General features: G+C 40.8%; 1 protein-coding gene across 1 annotated transcript; it reads left to right on the forward strand.

Annotated features, from left to right (window-relative positions):
- The first annotated feature begins 12158 nt into the window (after positions 1–12158).
- Positions 12159–13456, forward strand: LOC107831375 (protein FANTASTIC FOUR 3). Its single transcript, XM_016659141.2, has one exon. The coding sequence runs from the start codon at positions 12329–12331 to the stop codon at positions 13331–13333; it is 1005 nt and encodes a 334-aa protein (XP_016514627.2). The 5' UTR covers positions 12159–12328; the 3' UTR covers positions 13334–13456.
- Positions 13457–16055: the final 2599 nt, after the last annotated feature.

A 16055-nucleotide genomic window follows, 5' to 3' on the forward strand; every position in this document is an offset into this window, starting at 1 on the left:
CCCTCGAAAGTCTACATTGTTGCAAGGAAATCACTTCGGGACATCGGGTCTCGATGGGAAAGCTTTGTAATGGGACAAACGGTCAGATGAACCGTGTCCGTATAGAATAATCTAGCCCCGAGGGCAAAACATGTACGCATGATCAATTGTCCAAAGAAGCATTCTTTCTATTTCAAAACACTTTATGTATCAAAGAAACTTGCTACTATGCGAATATCATACTTGTTATTCTACGAGAAATGACTCAAGGGCCAAAACGCAAATAAACCTTGAATACTCGGGGAATGTCATCGACAGTCAACTCATTCGAGTATCTAAACTCGAATTTATAAGATCTCAAAGAGGCATCCCTCGATGCAAAGGCCAAAGCCATTATACTCGGGAACTAACCTTTCAGACAAGTGCGATAAGTTATTGGAAAACGAGTCCAAGAGACGTACCCGAAGGCTACGACCATATTAAAGGCTACGACTATATTAAAGGCTACGACCATATTAAAGGCTATGGCCATATTAAAGGCTACGGCCATATTAAAGACTACGGTCATATTAAAGACTACGGTCATATAAAAGGCTACGACCAAAGTAATGCGGCTTGGAGATGTCCGACTTCTGCCATAAATTAAAGGCCTTCAAATACTTCGAAAAAATGGTCAAACTACACTACCCTCGGCAAAAGGAAAAAGGGCTTCGATAAAATCAGTCTTCGAATAATTTAAAGGCTTCGATAATATCAGCCTTCGAAAAAGCCTCAAGAGGAATTAACCCAAACGGGTTCTGATCGATTGAACCCTCGAAAAACCCAACGGGTACAAAAAATACATGCTAAGGGATAAAGAAATATTCACTAAGTCTTTTATCCGGAAAGAGGAAAAAATTATAGCCATCTTAGAAGCCGAATTGGCCCAACTTAAAGAGCCTAAGGGCCGATCTAAAAGAGCCTAAGGGCCAATATAAAAAAGCCTAAGGGCTATTTTTATTTCGAGTTCGAGCAAATACTCACTCGACTACTAAGCCCAAGGGCTACCAGAGTTCGAGAAAATTCTCACTCGGGAACTATCTATAAAGCCTATGGGCTAACTTTACTTCGAGTTCGAGAAAATCCTCACTCGACAATAAAGCCTAAGGGCTATTTTCATTTCAAGTTCGAGCAAATACTCACTTGACTATTAAGACCAAGGGCTACCCGAGTTCGACAAAAAATTCTCAGTCTGGGACTATCTTTCGAGCCCAAGGGCCACCACATCTCAAGTTCGGGCATGTCCTCACTTGGCCATAAGGCCTAAGTGCTATTTTCATTTTAAGTTCGAGCGTGCACTCACTCAACTATCAAGCCCAAGGGCTACCTTACCTCATCGACTGTTGAGCCTAAGGGCTACTCAAACTCAAGTTCGAATGGTCATTCGGGGACCAACAATTGATCAGAAACATTCGAGGGCAGAACTTATTACCATCTCAAACTTTAGACATTCAAAAGGAATTTTATGATAAGGCGCTTTGACCCGCACAAAAGGGTAACAAATTCAGAAGCCATGGAAGGAAAACGGTTTTGTATAAAACTTTTTCTACAAGAGCTATAGATCACGATCAAAGAGTTCCTCGCAAGGGCCGATCAGCCTCAAAAGAAAAAAATTACTAAGAGCACGAAACCTTAGCGACACGGTCCTTATCGGCAGAAGTGTCTTCGCCCTCAGAACCTTCCCCGCCACCTGACTCGCTAAAGGTTCTCGGAGTTTTCATCAGGAAAGGCCAGCTTCCAAGCTTTTGTTTCCTCAGTCGCTTACATCACGATGATGATGTCGTGGCAAACCGGGGTAAAGATCAAGGACTCAATTCGTTTCTTGTCGTTATACTCTAAGAAACGTGGGGACTATCTGTATACGGTAGAAATTGGGACTACCCGATTTCATAGGCTCGAGGGTCACTTCAAGAGAGAGATCGAAATAGACCAGGAGCGAGCCCGATGGGAGGTTTCGAAGATCAAAGTGTCCGATGAACATCGAGGCCGAACGTGACCGGCCTCGAGATAATGCCATTATGCGTTTGTAACTGTATGAGCAAGATTCTCGCCACGTCCCCAAGATCGTGGCATAAATTTCGGAATAGATTTTTAATTGGTATCGAACTAAATCACGTATATTTAAAACCACAAATCAAGTTTAATTGTTACTCGTATTTTCGAGGTAAACATACATACATATATATATATATATATATATTATTTGCAAGTTGTTCATAGATTATATAGTGGCAGAATGTAGACTATTTCTTCAGGCGCTATTTTGTAGAATTTGTAGAATTTTGTACTACATTATATATATATATATATATATATATATATATATATATATATATATGCATATACATATATATAAATTTCATAAATTTGGATGAACCCCATTGTGCACCTAGTCCGCCCCTTCCTGAGATTTGCTTAATTATGCTAGATTTAACTTGAAGTTTACTACTCCATGACTAAAAACAAAACTTTATTTGGATTTTTGGACATTTGCCGCGATATTAAGCAATTGACATAATACATCATGTAAAAAGTTAATTATTGTTACTTTTGTTTTCTACTTTTTGAACCACAACATTAAAGCGGGTCGAGAGTTATTATACAACATGTACAAATTAGCAAGAGTTATACTTTGTGAAATTTGGTTTTGGAGTCCTTTTGATGTATAAGAATGCATCGATGTTTATCCATGAAAACAGTGAATAGATGTCATTCATTTATTTTTTTAGTGCATACGTCGGTGCGAATGAACAATTTTCTACCGTTTCCTTTACTCAAACCTAAAGACTCCAATTTAACTTTGTTCCACTAGGTTTTCTCATCGAATTAAACATTTTTCTCAACCTTTTAATTCATAATATATAGAAGTGATTAAAACCCGAGATGGTTAGATTTTGTGGATATCAATTCAATTAGTCCCTTTATAATTATCAATTCAATCACTAAAAGCCATTTCAAAACTATTGTGAGTTCTTTTAATAAGAGAAAAGAATAACAGAAACTTGTATTCCATCAATTATCTGCTCGTTTTATTGGATATTTTATGCGTTTCGGTCGTTATCCCAACAAGAAATCCAACAACATGGTTTGACCACTGACGTGAAATACCCCTTTTATATTCTGGTCGATCGAAGTCTTCTCATTTTGGCTAAGAGGTTTCATATTGGTCAAAATAGCACGGGCTAGACAGTTTTCGGACTGGTCATTCAAAAATAACCAGCGTTTGTCAAGTCATTAAAAAATAGCTACTATTTTGCTGCAACAGAGACCGGTCCAGTATAATATACTGGAATTCCAGTATACTTTGCTGGAGTTCCAATATACTTATGTTGGAACTCCAGTATATTATACTGGAGTATTTTTTTGAATTTTGAACAACGTTTTCGTTCAGATTTATCTTTACATAAAAAGTGGCTAAATTTCAATGACTTACTATTTTTGAATTACCACTCGTAAATCTGGCTATTTTTGAATTTCTCCCAATATTTTGGGCTCGAATCATGGAAACTGTGTGGGTTTGTCTTGCCACGCACAAGCATGGATACAAATAGTATGAACACCAGTTGGATCTAATTTATGTTGGATGTATGTGAACAAAGTTCCAAACTAAAACTAGAAAAGAAAAATAAGCTACTTATAAGGAGTTAGATACTCTTAATGGTGCGAGGCCTTTGGGGAAAATCGTGCGGGTTTGGCCCAAAGCGGACAATATTACACCATTTTAAGAGTAACTTTGGGCCATTTTAGCCCGACAACTGGTATTAGAGCCAATTGTTGCGGAACGAGTATGGAGATAGTAGAGTGATGGCGTAGGGACCGGCTTAGTGCAGTTTCCCATCTATTGCCGGTTTACTACCTTTTGCATGTAGCTTCAAAGGCGCATACACAGCTTCTCTTCTGGCTTTGACGACTGTGAATACTCGGATCATGTGGGTTGCACACAGTTAATCTCCAAATTAGCCCATAATTGGTGATGGGTCATATAGAACTTAGTTCAAGGGGATGATGTTGGGTGTGTGTTAACAAAGTCTCATGTAAAAAGTAGAAAAGAAAAATAAGCTACTTATAAGGAGTTGCATACTCTCAAGAGAATCTTACGAAAATGTCCAAAATAAGTCCAAACTTATCAACCTCTAGCCATTAATCACAAACTTACCAAAATTAGTAAAACACAACAAAAAATTAAAAATCCAGATACATAAGGATTCTTTCTGTCTAAAAATCACATGCAAAGATCTCCTTCCATATTTTTAAGCATACATAGCTACATTAGATGCAAGATGACGAAAAGGAACCATGGATGAGGTAGCAAACAAGGTGATAACACACAAAGGAAAAAAAATACAAGATTCCAAAAATCTAAATAAAAGAGACATTATTCAATGGGTATGATTGAATTCATTGAAAACATACAATTAAATGATTCAATATATAAAATTTGAGGAAGATTAGAAGTGATTTGGACTAGTTTTGAGTCAAAATTCGTAGTTGAAATTGAGTTGGCACATTTATCAAAAATGTATCACGCATGTATCTTATATACAAGTATACATGGATATACATGTGATACATATTTAATATATGTGATACACAGTCTGATACACATAACATCTTTTTCAAGTTCATCTTCTACTTCAAATTTTCAATTCAAACTACCTCAAAACTCCACCAAATCATCCCAAAATTGAGATTCAAACTCTTTAAGATGTACCCGATCTATTCCAACAACACCCACTCAAAAGCAAGCAAAATTTGACTATTTTTTTGTTGCTACAAATAGGTAATTGGCTAATATTGGTAGCATTTGGCTAATATTGGTAATATTTATGAATTGGTTAATTTTTGTACTAATTTGCTTATGGGCTGACATAACTGGTAGTTTCTCTACTCTTAATGGTGTGAGGCTTTTTGGAAAAATCGTCCGGGCTTGGGCGAAAGCGGATAATATCATACCATATTAAGAGTATCTTTAAATCATTTTTGTTTGACTCAAAATATATTAAAACCTTTTTGGACAAATCAATCAAAGATGAAGGGGTAAATCTTAGTCAAACATAATTAATTTCGGATCGAAAAGTTGACAATAATGATTGCATATGGGATGAAAGAGGCATGATTGATCTTGTTAAGATTCAACATTGTCTTTCTCATCAATCGATGAGGAAGTAGAGTTATAAATATTCCTCGAGGTCATTTCCTCGTTTTCTAGAATACAAGAAGGGATCTTTTTGTCTTCCTTTTTTGAGAGAATGCAGAAGCCCCCTTAGTTGAGAGCTTTTCTTGGCTATATATAGTCAAGGTTCCTCTACCCTTTGCTTGACTCGACATCTTCTTGTCGCTGCTGTGCCTTGGTCGTGATTTTGGGCGTCGCCCTTACCGATTCGTCGGATGTTATGGAGGAGAGACGGAGTGGGCTCTATTAACTCTCACTACCCAGCCACTGAGGCGAGGAGTCGATTAACTTGGTCATGGTGGTAAGATTTTGACCACTACAGTTAGTCCCTCCGTCTATCGGGGTCATCCTATGTCGGGCTCGGCATACGGATCATGCTCGTTACGAATTCGAGAGAAATATGACCTACGACTTTCCGTTCCTTAGTCGCGTTTTGTGGAGTTTTAGCGGAGTGGCGGTGTTCTTTCGATCCTCATGGACCGTTACAACGGTTTCGGAATTGAAACGTCGTTTGGTAGTGAAGCGTTGGTTCGTGATTATCACCATTATGGCACATATTTTTGGGAGATTGAAACGTTTCGTGCCCTATCAGATTCGATTGGTGACTCTTGGATTTCATGCTCAAGGGATTCATGTCTCTTATAAATAGAGGAAACTTGTCATTCGATTGGCTCACTTCATCTTTTGCTTGGGAGAGTTCTGTAGATTTATCTTTTCTCTGATACCTAGAATTTCTGCTCACCCTCTTGTTCACCGGAATCTTTCATCTCTCCCTTGTACTACTTCTTTGGAGCATTTTCTGCTAAAAATGGCTAGTGATTCTTCTCGCGACAATCTTCCTACCGCTAATCCAGTACCGGAATGCTCTGTTCAGGTCACCGGAGGGGCGGATGTGGCGGAGGATGAGGAGGTTCCCTCAGTGGTTGTGATCTTGCCTTGCCCCGGGAGAGAGGCAACCGACTTTAGTCGCGGAATCCCCAATTATGTCGATATGCGGCCGGTGGAGGGGGACGACATAGTTCACTCCGACTGTCCTGGGTACTGCGTGTTCTACGCCTACCCCTTCATTGTTGGGTACACACTCCCTCTTTCCATGTTGGTGGTGGATTTTTGCCGTTTTTGTGAAGTGTGCCCTGCCCAACTTTTGCCATATCTGTACAAGTTATTCCTTATGCTGCTCAAGTATGCAGAGCTCGCCAGTCATGAGGTCACTTTAGGCCATATACTCAGTATCTTTGCTCCTCAACTTATTCGCGGTTTGAAGATTCACATGCGTCCTCGGGGGTCGAGGAGTTTGGTGGTGAAGATGGACGACAAGACCAACCATTGTTTCTATGAAAATTACTTTTATATACGGACTGAACATATTGTGGCAGACCCAATAGGATTCCATTATAGATGGAACTTCGTATGTAAGTTTGTATTTTGTCAGTGAAATGTTCGACCCTTTTCTATGAGTACTAAACTTTATCTCGTCTTTGCAGCTGAGAGATTGCCCCCTCCACCTGTCGAAGGTATCCGTGAATGGGTGGAGGCCATACTTCCCCATACAGTTGGGATTCACACATGGTCGACCTTTCACGAGAGGTTCGGACGCAGGCCACTTACAGGTGAGATGGCGCTTTTGCTTACTGGTTTTTCTCTTCTCCCCCACCATTTTTTGTTCAGCCTCTTATGTGTCGTTTGTCATTGCCAGGGAGAGTGCGAAGAGCAAGGGCTCCTCCGTTAGCTTTTCACCAGCCGGCCGCATCTGCCCACCCTATCGCGATACCCATTGCTCGACCTTCATCGAGGGCCACTTTGGTTGAGTCTGCGGCCTTGGTTACTCCAGTGAGGGTCGCTTCTCAGGATGAGGTTCCGACTGGTGTCGTTCGCCCAACGAATGAGTCACCGTCTACTGGAGAGGAAGAGGGGCTGTCGAAGAGCCGGAGAGTAGAGTTTGAGACAGCGCCCCCAACAGTAATTCATTTGGACGACTCTCCCCCGACGGGCTTTAGAGAGGGTGTTATTGCGGCTCCCTCCTTAGGGGCGGAGCAAACCATTGGAATTGTTGGTGACCACGAACAACAATCAGAAACTCCTGCCGCCGTCTTGGCTCAGTCCGAAATCCATGCCGTTGTTGATGATCAACAACCTATCGCGGTAGAGAATCAGACTTCTGAGGCTGCCGTCGTGATTTTAGACGTTCCCTCATCTTCAACAGTGGGTTGTGCTTCCTATTCAACAACATAAAAGGGGAAAGGCAAGGTGGTTAATGACTATGAATCTGAGTCCGATCTGGACCCTAATGATGTTAGGATGTTTGAAGAGGATCTTACTCATTTGGTGGTTCATGCAGGGGGATCGGCCCTACTCTTCATATCCCTTCTGGTGTTAATCTTTTGGCAGAAGGGAGGATCTAGTACCGCAATTCAGCCTGTTATGCTTCGAAGCTGAGAACGAGTCCCTTCGGTCTGTTCCCGATGCCAAGTTGATGGACGAGGTGACCGTCATGGGCTTAAGGGTACATTGTATTTTATTTTCTCTTTATGCTTTTTCCCTTCTCAAAAGTATTAGTTTTAACCCTTCTTTACGTTTTCCAGACGTATATAGTGGAAGTGGAAAGCATTCGCAGGGCCAACATCCGGGCAAGGTTTTTCTTGAAGATGCTGGAGAAATGTCACCTCTACCACGACAGGTGTCGTGAGATGCATGAGTTGCGACTCTTGGTGAGGAGTTGGAGAAAAGGGACCAAGAATTGATGCAGACCATCCGCAGCAAGAGCGAACTCGAGGAACAAATTCGAATTAAGGACGAGGAGCTCGAGTAGGGTAAGGGGGTCACCGCGGAGTATGAGCATCTGCAGGGTAGATTGAGGTCGATGCAGTCGGAGATGGACCAGAACTTGGTCAAGGTTGAGGCAGTAAGCGTGGAGTGGTTGAGAAGATTGACTGCAATGGAGAGCAAAGTCGCTGGATTGGAGAACATTGAGAGTGCCTGGCCCAAGGCTTTGGTGAGGGCGACGGCCCTAGAGAATACCATCCGCATACTCCAATTCGAAGAGGAGTCAGAGAGAGTGACAACTACCCTCAGGGAGGCGAGGCTCGATGAGCATATTGGCGTGATTGATCAGGAGGCATCGGTTCTAGGAGATCGGGTCGCGGCCCTGGAGGTAGAAAATGAGCAATTATAGGCTCAGATTGGGTCATGTTCCGCTGCCGTTCCTCGTCAGATGCATGAGCTCTGGGTTTATGCTGAAGCCTAGCGGGACATATATAAGAGTTTGTGGGAGGCGGGCACTATAGCTGAGGCTACTTATGAAGAAGCGCGAGCGAAAGCACAGGAGGCTCGCATCAATTGTGGGTATGACACGGAGACACCCAAAGCTAATGGGGATGCGGATGATGGTGATGGAGAACCTCTTGGAAACGGCGATGATGGTAGTGATGATGATGGTGTTGGTGATGGCGGTGATGACACCGAATGAAGAATGTTGTCCTTTGTTTTTATTTTCAATTGTTCGTAGGTTGTCGTTCGTTTGTGTTGTTTTTTTTGGTTGGCTTGGGCCATATGTAAACGGCGATAGCCCTCACTATGACTTTGTATAAATAAGAGTTTTTTCCTTCGCTATCTGTCTTGTACTTCAGTTTTATTTCATTTGTTTATGGCCTTTGGTACGAGACGGATGCCCGTATGACGAGTCCCGATTTTTCCTTCCTTTTGGCAGTTTTCCGCCTTAGAAATATTTCGAACTTATCGAATTAACAGCCCGTCATTGTTTGACCGAGGTCGAACAATTCTCTTTTTTGGCGAAAGCCCTTGGCCTTGAAGGGTGTTTTTTTGAACTTATCGAGATAATCAACCCGTCCTCCTCGAGATCGAACCTTTCTCTTTTTTGGCAAAGGCCCTTGGCCTTGAAGGGTGTTATTTCAAACTTATCAAAATAATCAGTCCGTCATCATTCGATCGAGGTCGAACCTTTCTCTTTTTTTGGCGAAGGCCCTTGGCCTTGAAGGGTGTTATTTCGAACTTCTCAAAATAATCAGCCTGTCATCATTCGATCGAGGTCGAAACCTTTTCCTTTTTGGCAAAGACCCTTGGCCTTGAAGGGTGTTATTTCAAACTTATCGAAATAATCAGCCCGTCGTTATTCGATCGAGGTCGAACCTTTCTCTTTTTTCGCGAAGTCCCTTGGCCTTGAAGGATGTTATTTCGAACTTATCGAAATAATTAGCCTATCGTCGTTCGATCGAGGTCGAACCTTTATCTTTTTTGGCGAAGGCCCTTGGCCTTAAAGGGTGTTATTTCGAACTTATCAAAATAATCTGCCCATAGTCTTTCGATCGAGGTCAAACCCTTTTCTTTTTTGGCAAAGGCCCTTGGCCTTGAAGGGTGTTATTCCGAACTTATCAAAATAATCAGCCCGTCGTCATTCGATCGAGGTCGAACCTTTCTCTTTTTTGGCGAAGGCCGTTGGCCTTGAAGGTTGTTATTTCGAACTAATCAAAATAATTAGCCCGCCGTCGTTCGATCGAGGTCAAACCCTTTTCTTTTTTGGTGAAGGCCCTTGGCCTTGAAGGGTGTTATTTCAAACTTATCGATATAATCAGCCAGTCGTCGTTCGATCGAGGTCGAACCCTTCTCTTTTTTGGCGAAGGCCCTTGGCCTTAAAGGGTGTTATTTCGAACTTATCGAAATAATCAGCCCGTCATCGTTCGATCGAGGTCGAACCTTTCTCTTTTTTGGCGAAGGCCCTTGGCCTTGAAGGGTGTTATTTTGAACTTATCAAAATAATCAGCCCGTCGTCAGTCCCGGTGTCTGGAGAGTTGGACATCTTCCGTGGGAGTCCTAGTTTGTTTGGTATGGCTCGCACCAGATGGTGCAACGCTGGTGAACACGAGGTGTTGATGTTTCGCTTAGGTTCGTGTTGCGTATGCATTATAGCTTTCTTGTCTGACTTCTGCCGTCCAACTCAGGGATGTTGCTGTCAAGAGGTATTTCAGTTGTGTTAAAGCAATTTTGGTCCTTTAATCGAGATGTTTCTGTGTATGTTCGTCCACGCGGGTCTTATGTGTTTGTCTGGACAAAGAGTGAGAGGTGAGGATGAGATTTTCTTCGCTCTTGCCCGGTAGTCCGGTGGGGGTAAACAGGTTGGTAATACCGTTTTCCTTATTTAGTATATCGATGGTTAATAGGGCGAGGATTTCCGAGCCCCTTGATTTCGCTTGGCCCTTCTTCTTCCTCTACACTGCTTCTGTGTCTCGCGTGGGTTGGGTTTTTCCTCTGTGCTCCTCTTGGTGAGTAATTGTATTTCTTGGTTTCGATCTGGGAGAAACTAGGAAATTTTCACTAAGAAATTCCCACAGACGGCGCCAAATTGTTTGAATCAAAAGATATTAAAACCTTTTTGGATAAATCAATCAAAGATGAAGGGGTAAATCTTAGTCAAACATAATTAATTTCGGATCGAAAAGTTGATAATAATGATTGCATATGGGACGAAAGAGGCATGATTGATCTTGTTAAGATTCAACATTGTCTTTCTCATCAATCGATGAGGAAGTAGATTTACAAATATTCCTCAAGGTCATTTCCTCGTTTTCTATAATACAAGAAGGGAGCTTTTTATCTTCCTTTTTTGAGAGAATGCAGAAGCCTCCCTAGTTGAGAGCTTTTCTTGGCTATATATAGTCGAGGCTCCTCTACCCTTTGCTTGACTCGACATCTTCTTGTTGCTGATGTGCCTTGGTCGTGATTTTGCGCGTCGCCCTTACCGATTCGTCAGATGTCATGGAGGGGAGACAGAGTGGGCTCTATTGACTCTCACTACCTAGTCACTGAGGCGAGGAGTCGATCAACTTGGTCGTGATGGTCAGATTTTGACCAATACAACTTTACCCCAACAATTTATTTGCATTCTCGTCGTGCAAGGCTTATTGAAGAGGGAACTACTATTTTATTACCTAAATTTTTTCTATTTCTATAACTTGAATTTTAGACATTCGTAAAAATGTAGAAAAAATTACATCCACACCGCCACACTCTTTCTTGGTACTTCCAAGAAATTTCAAAGTGCATGGCCTATGATGTTTGGTGATACATAGACATGAAACACGGATTTTGACTCTAAATAAGTCTGAATCATGCATGAAGGAATGGTCTCTTTTTATTAATTTATAAATTAAAACCAAAAGTTGTTGTAGTGCGGCTTTCTTGTTCAAAAATATGTGGAAGAATCTTTTTATTTATTTTCTGATTATTTTTTGGTTCTCTTTAGGATGATTCGATAAAATAGGAAAAATACAAATTAAAAGTGGTTTAGTTCAGGAGTAAATGTTAATAGTCATGTGTCCCTATATGTACTAGTAACACATAAAGATATCACACATTTGGACATCATATCGAGAACATTTTTCATATTCCACATTAGGTTGATTGGAAAAAAACATTGCCGGCAGAAAAGTACTCATAATTCTCTATTTCTTTTTTGTTTCTTTTCTTTTACTATGTATTCTCTTCATTTCATTTTATATGGCATTTTTTTCTTTTCTAATCCGTTCAAAAAAATAATAACATACTTTTTTATTTGGAAATTTTAATTTTTAATTTTTAATTTTACCTTTAATAGCATGTTTTATAATCGCAAAAACATTATGCATGTTTAAGATCACAATTCCCTGACGATTTTTACTATATTGCCAAAAATATTTTTTTATTATTAAACTACATGTTCAGAATAATATTCGTATAAAATGAATGAGGTGGAGTATAAAATTGAATGAAATACTAGAATTCAAGTGGTCCAAAAATATTCTCATAGCTTCAAAAATTTAATTTTCTTTTCCATGGGCATGGCATAAATAGTTGTACAATTCAAGTGGTCCAAAAATCCCCCACCCCCACCCCCACCCCCACCGCTCCCCCAACCCCCACAGCACATAGCCCTGCGCACTTTTTAGCACTACAAATTAGACCGAACCCCTCGCTTATACCTCGTTCATTCTTCTATCTTCTCCTTCTCTCCTTTCCCTCACAAAAACAAAAACCAAGAATTAAGACTCCTTAGCAAATTCATATTCAAGATTCTTCCTCTTCTAGAATTCCACAAAATTTCAATATTTTTGCTTTTTTAGATACTCTTATTCAATTATTCTCGACATGTCAACCGTAGTATATCAAGGTTTCCAGTCATGTTCTGAGTCTCACATCATTGAAACAACTACCCTCAAGCTCAAAGTGCCAAGCCTAACTGCAATAGAAAGCAATATGGAAAATCTTAATGAAAAATATGAAGATATAAAGAAGTGCTCATCTAATAAAAATGCAGACTTAGCAGGCTGGAGTTCCCTTCAAAATCTCCCCACCATTAACTCTTTGAATCGCAAATTAGACTCGAAAGAAAAGGAAAACTCTTATGTTCACCCTTTATCCAAACAACATTCTTCGTCTAGACTTAGTGAAAAGAGCCTTGCATTATGCACTGAAAATTTGGGATGTGAAACGGGGACTGATCATATCACTGAGAGCAGCATTTTCTCATTTTCCTCGGACGTGTCAAACACAGTACAATCACAATCATCAACAACAAAAACCAATATTCGAGTCGAATATACACCATCTTCAACAACAAATTACAAGGTGATCTCTAATACTAAAATTAGCTGCCGAAAACTTCCACCTCCTTTGACAACTTTAAGAGGGTCCCATTCTCTACAAGTTAGCACACACAGAGATGGTGGTAGATTAATCATCAAAGCCGTTGAAGCTCCAAAAGTGTGTACTTATCTTCATGCTGAAAGAAGCAATGGCCGTCTTAGGCTATGTTTCTTGAAAGAATATAGAAGCTCTAGTTCTAAATTTGACTTATTGGAAACGGCCGATGACGAGAACAAAGAATCAAAAGCTGAAAGTGACATATTTGAAAGTGACATTAGCAATGAAGAAGATGAAGACTATGAAGAAGAAGACATGGAGGAAGGAAAAGATGAAGAAGATAAAGAAAGTGGCATGAACATGAAAAGGGACATGGATGGAAATAGTTATGACGTTGAGGCTGAAATTGGAATAGGGAATTGCCAAAGGATACGTAGGTGCAAAGAAGGAAGGCAGGGCAATAAGAACTTTTGTGATTGGAGGAAGCCTTTGTGGGTGGCTACTTCCTAAAGTTCTTTTGTCGGAACACTTCAATTAATTTTCTCATTTATTTTTTGGAACCCTCTCTGTCCCCCTTTTATCTTACTATGATATATCTTCATGCTATGGTAGTTATTATCGTTATTTTTTGAACACGGTCTTCCCTTAAAATTAATTTTTACGGCTTACAACAACATACTCAGTAGTTTCTCACAAGTGAGGTCTGAGGAAGGTACGACGTAAGAAGTTTTACCCCTACCCCAGGAAGGGCAGAGAGGCAGTTTCCGATAGACCCTCGGTTAGAGAACGACTGAAAAAGAAAAGGTAATTGCAACAAGTAGGAATAACAGCAAGATGAAATAAGATCGAATTCAAGAATGCAGTCAAACTCTAGGTAGTAATAGTCATCTATGGAGAAAAGATATCATACTAACACTAATGCTAACGAACTAAGTAAGACAAAGAGAAACGCTCGACTACCTATGAATCTTCTACCCTAATCTTTGACCTCCACACCCTCATGTCTAGGGCCATGTCCTCATTCAGCTCCAGCTGCGCCATGTCCCGCCTAATAACCTCTTCCTAAGACTTCTTAGGCCTATCTCTGCCCCTCCTGCTACCCACCTAAACTAACCGCTCGTACCTTCTAACTGGGGTTCGTATACTTATCCTCTTAACATGTCCAATTCATTTCAACCTCGCCTCCCGCATCTTATCATCCATAGGAGTCACTCCCAGCTTTTCTCGAATAACTTCATTCCTAATCTTATCCAACCGGGTATGCCCACACATCCACCTCAACATCTTCATCTCAGCTACTTTTAGCTTCTAGGTATGAGAGTTTTTGACTGGCCAACACTCTGCTTCATACAATATAGCCGGTCTCCCTTGTAGAACTACCTTTAAGTCTGAGTGGCAAAAGACACCAGAAGCGAGCCTCCACTTCATCCATCCCGCTCCTATACGATACGTGACATCTTCATCAATCTCCTCATTACCTTGTATTATAGATCCAAGATACTTGAAACTACCTCTCTTGGGGATGACTTGCGTATCAAGCCTCACCTCTATATCCCCTTCCTGGGTACCGTTGCTGAACTTGCACTCCAAGTATTCTGTCTTGGTCCTGCTCAATTTGAAACCCTTAGACTCTAGGGTCTGCCTCCAAACCTCCAGCCTCTCGTTAACACCACCCCGCGTCTCGTCAATTAAAACTATGTCATCATCAAATAACAAATATCATGGCACCTCACCTTGAATATGTCTCGTCAATGCGTCATCACCAAGGAAAAGGAATGGACTAAGAGCTGATCCCTGGTGCAACCCCATCTTAACCACAAAGTGTTCTGAGTCTCCTTCACCTGCTCTAACCCGAGTCTTAGCTTCATCATACATGTCCTTAATCACCCTAATGTATGCTATTGGTACCCGTTTAGCCTCCTAGCATCGCCAAAGCACATCTCTCTAGACTTTGTCATATGCTTTCTCTAGGTCAATGAATCTTCATCTCCTTATACCTCTCCACCAATCTTCTCACAATGTGAATGGCTTCCATAGTCGAAAGCCCCGACATGAAATTGAACTGGTTCTCAGAAATAGACACACTGGTCCTCACCCTCACTTCAACCACCCTTTCCCAAACTTTCATAGTATGGCTTAGCAGCTTAATCCCCCTATAATTATTGCAACTTTGGATATCACCCTTATTTCTATATAGAGAAATTATCGTACTCCACCTCCATCATCGGGCATCTTCTTGTCTTAAAAATGACGTTGAACAGCCTAGTTAGCCACTTGAAATCTACCCTACCCGCATTCTTCCAAAATTCAACAGGAATTTATCTGGCCCGGTAGCTCTACCCCTATACATCTTACGCATAACCCCCTCAACCTCATCTATTCTTATGCGCCTACAATACCCGAAATCTCGGCGCATCTCGGAGTGCTCCAAGTCGCCCAACACAATGTCCTTATCATCCTCTTCGTTCAAGAGTTTATGGAAATATGTATGCCATCTTCATCTAAGAGCCTCTTTCATCAAAACTCTACCTTCCTCATCTTTGATACACTCAACTTGATCCAAATCACGGGCGTTCGTCTCTCTCACCTTGGCTAGCATGTATAGCTTCGTGTCCTCGCCTTTAACTCAAAGCTCTTCATACAAACGCCTAAACGCCTTAGTCTTAGCCGCAGTAACTGCTAGTTTTTACTACTTGGTTTAGAGATAAAGAAATCGAATAGCCAAAAAGTGGCTAAATAATTGCAAATTAAAGGGTGCAAATGCGGGACAAGGATCACGTTAACTTGCAATAATTTGGAAGGGCTTCTTATAAGATTTGGACATTAGGTGTGGCCAGCTTCATTATTTTCATTCTCAGCGACTGGAAATTTTGAATCAAACTTACGAGTTTTTTCATTTTTATCCCGCGCTAGTAATTATTTATATTCGGTAGCCGAAAAAGTGTATAAAATTTATATAATTTTTGTATATAACATATACTCCCTCTGTTCCAATTTATGTGGACATATTTCCTTTTTGGCCCGTTCCAAAAAGAATGACCATTTTCTAAATTTGGTAACAATTTAGCTTAAACTTACAATTCTACTCTTAATGAGAAGCTTTTATAACCACACAAAACTCTGGAGCCCTTTTTAACTTGTTTAGGACCACAAATTCCAAAAATCTTTATTTTTTCTTAAACTCCGTGCCCCGTCAAACAGGTTCACATAAATTAGAATGGAGGGAGTAGAA

Source organism: Nicotiana tabacum, chromosome 8, assembly GCF_000715075.1.
Source record: "Nicotiana tabacum cultivar K326 chromosome 8, ASM71507v2, whole genome shotgun sequence".
In the NCBI taxonomy this organism is placed as follows: Eukaryota; Viridiplantae; Streptophyta; class Magnoliopsida; order Solanales; family Solanaceae; genus Nicotiana; species Nicotiana tabacum.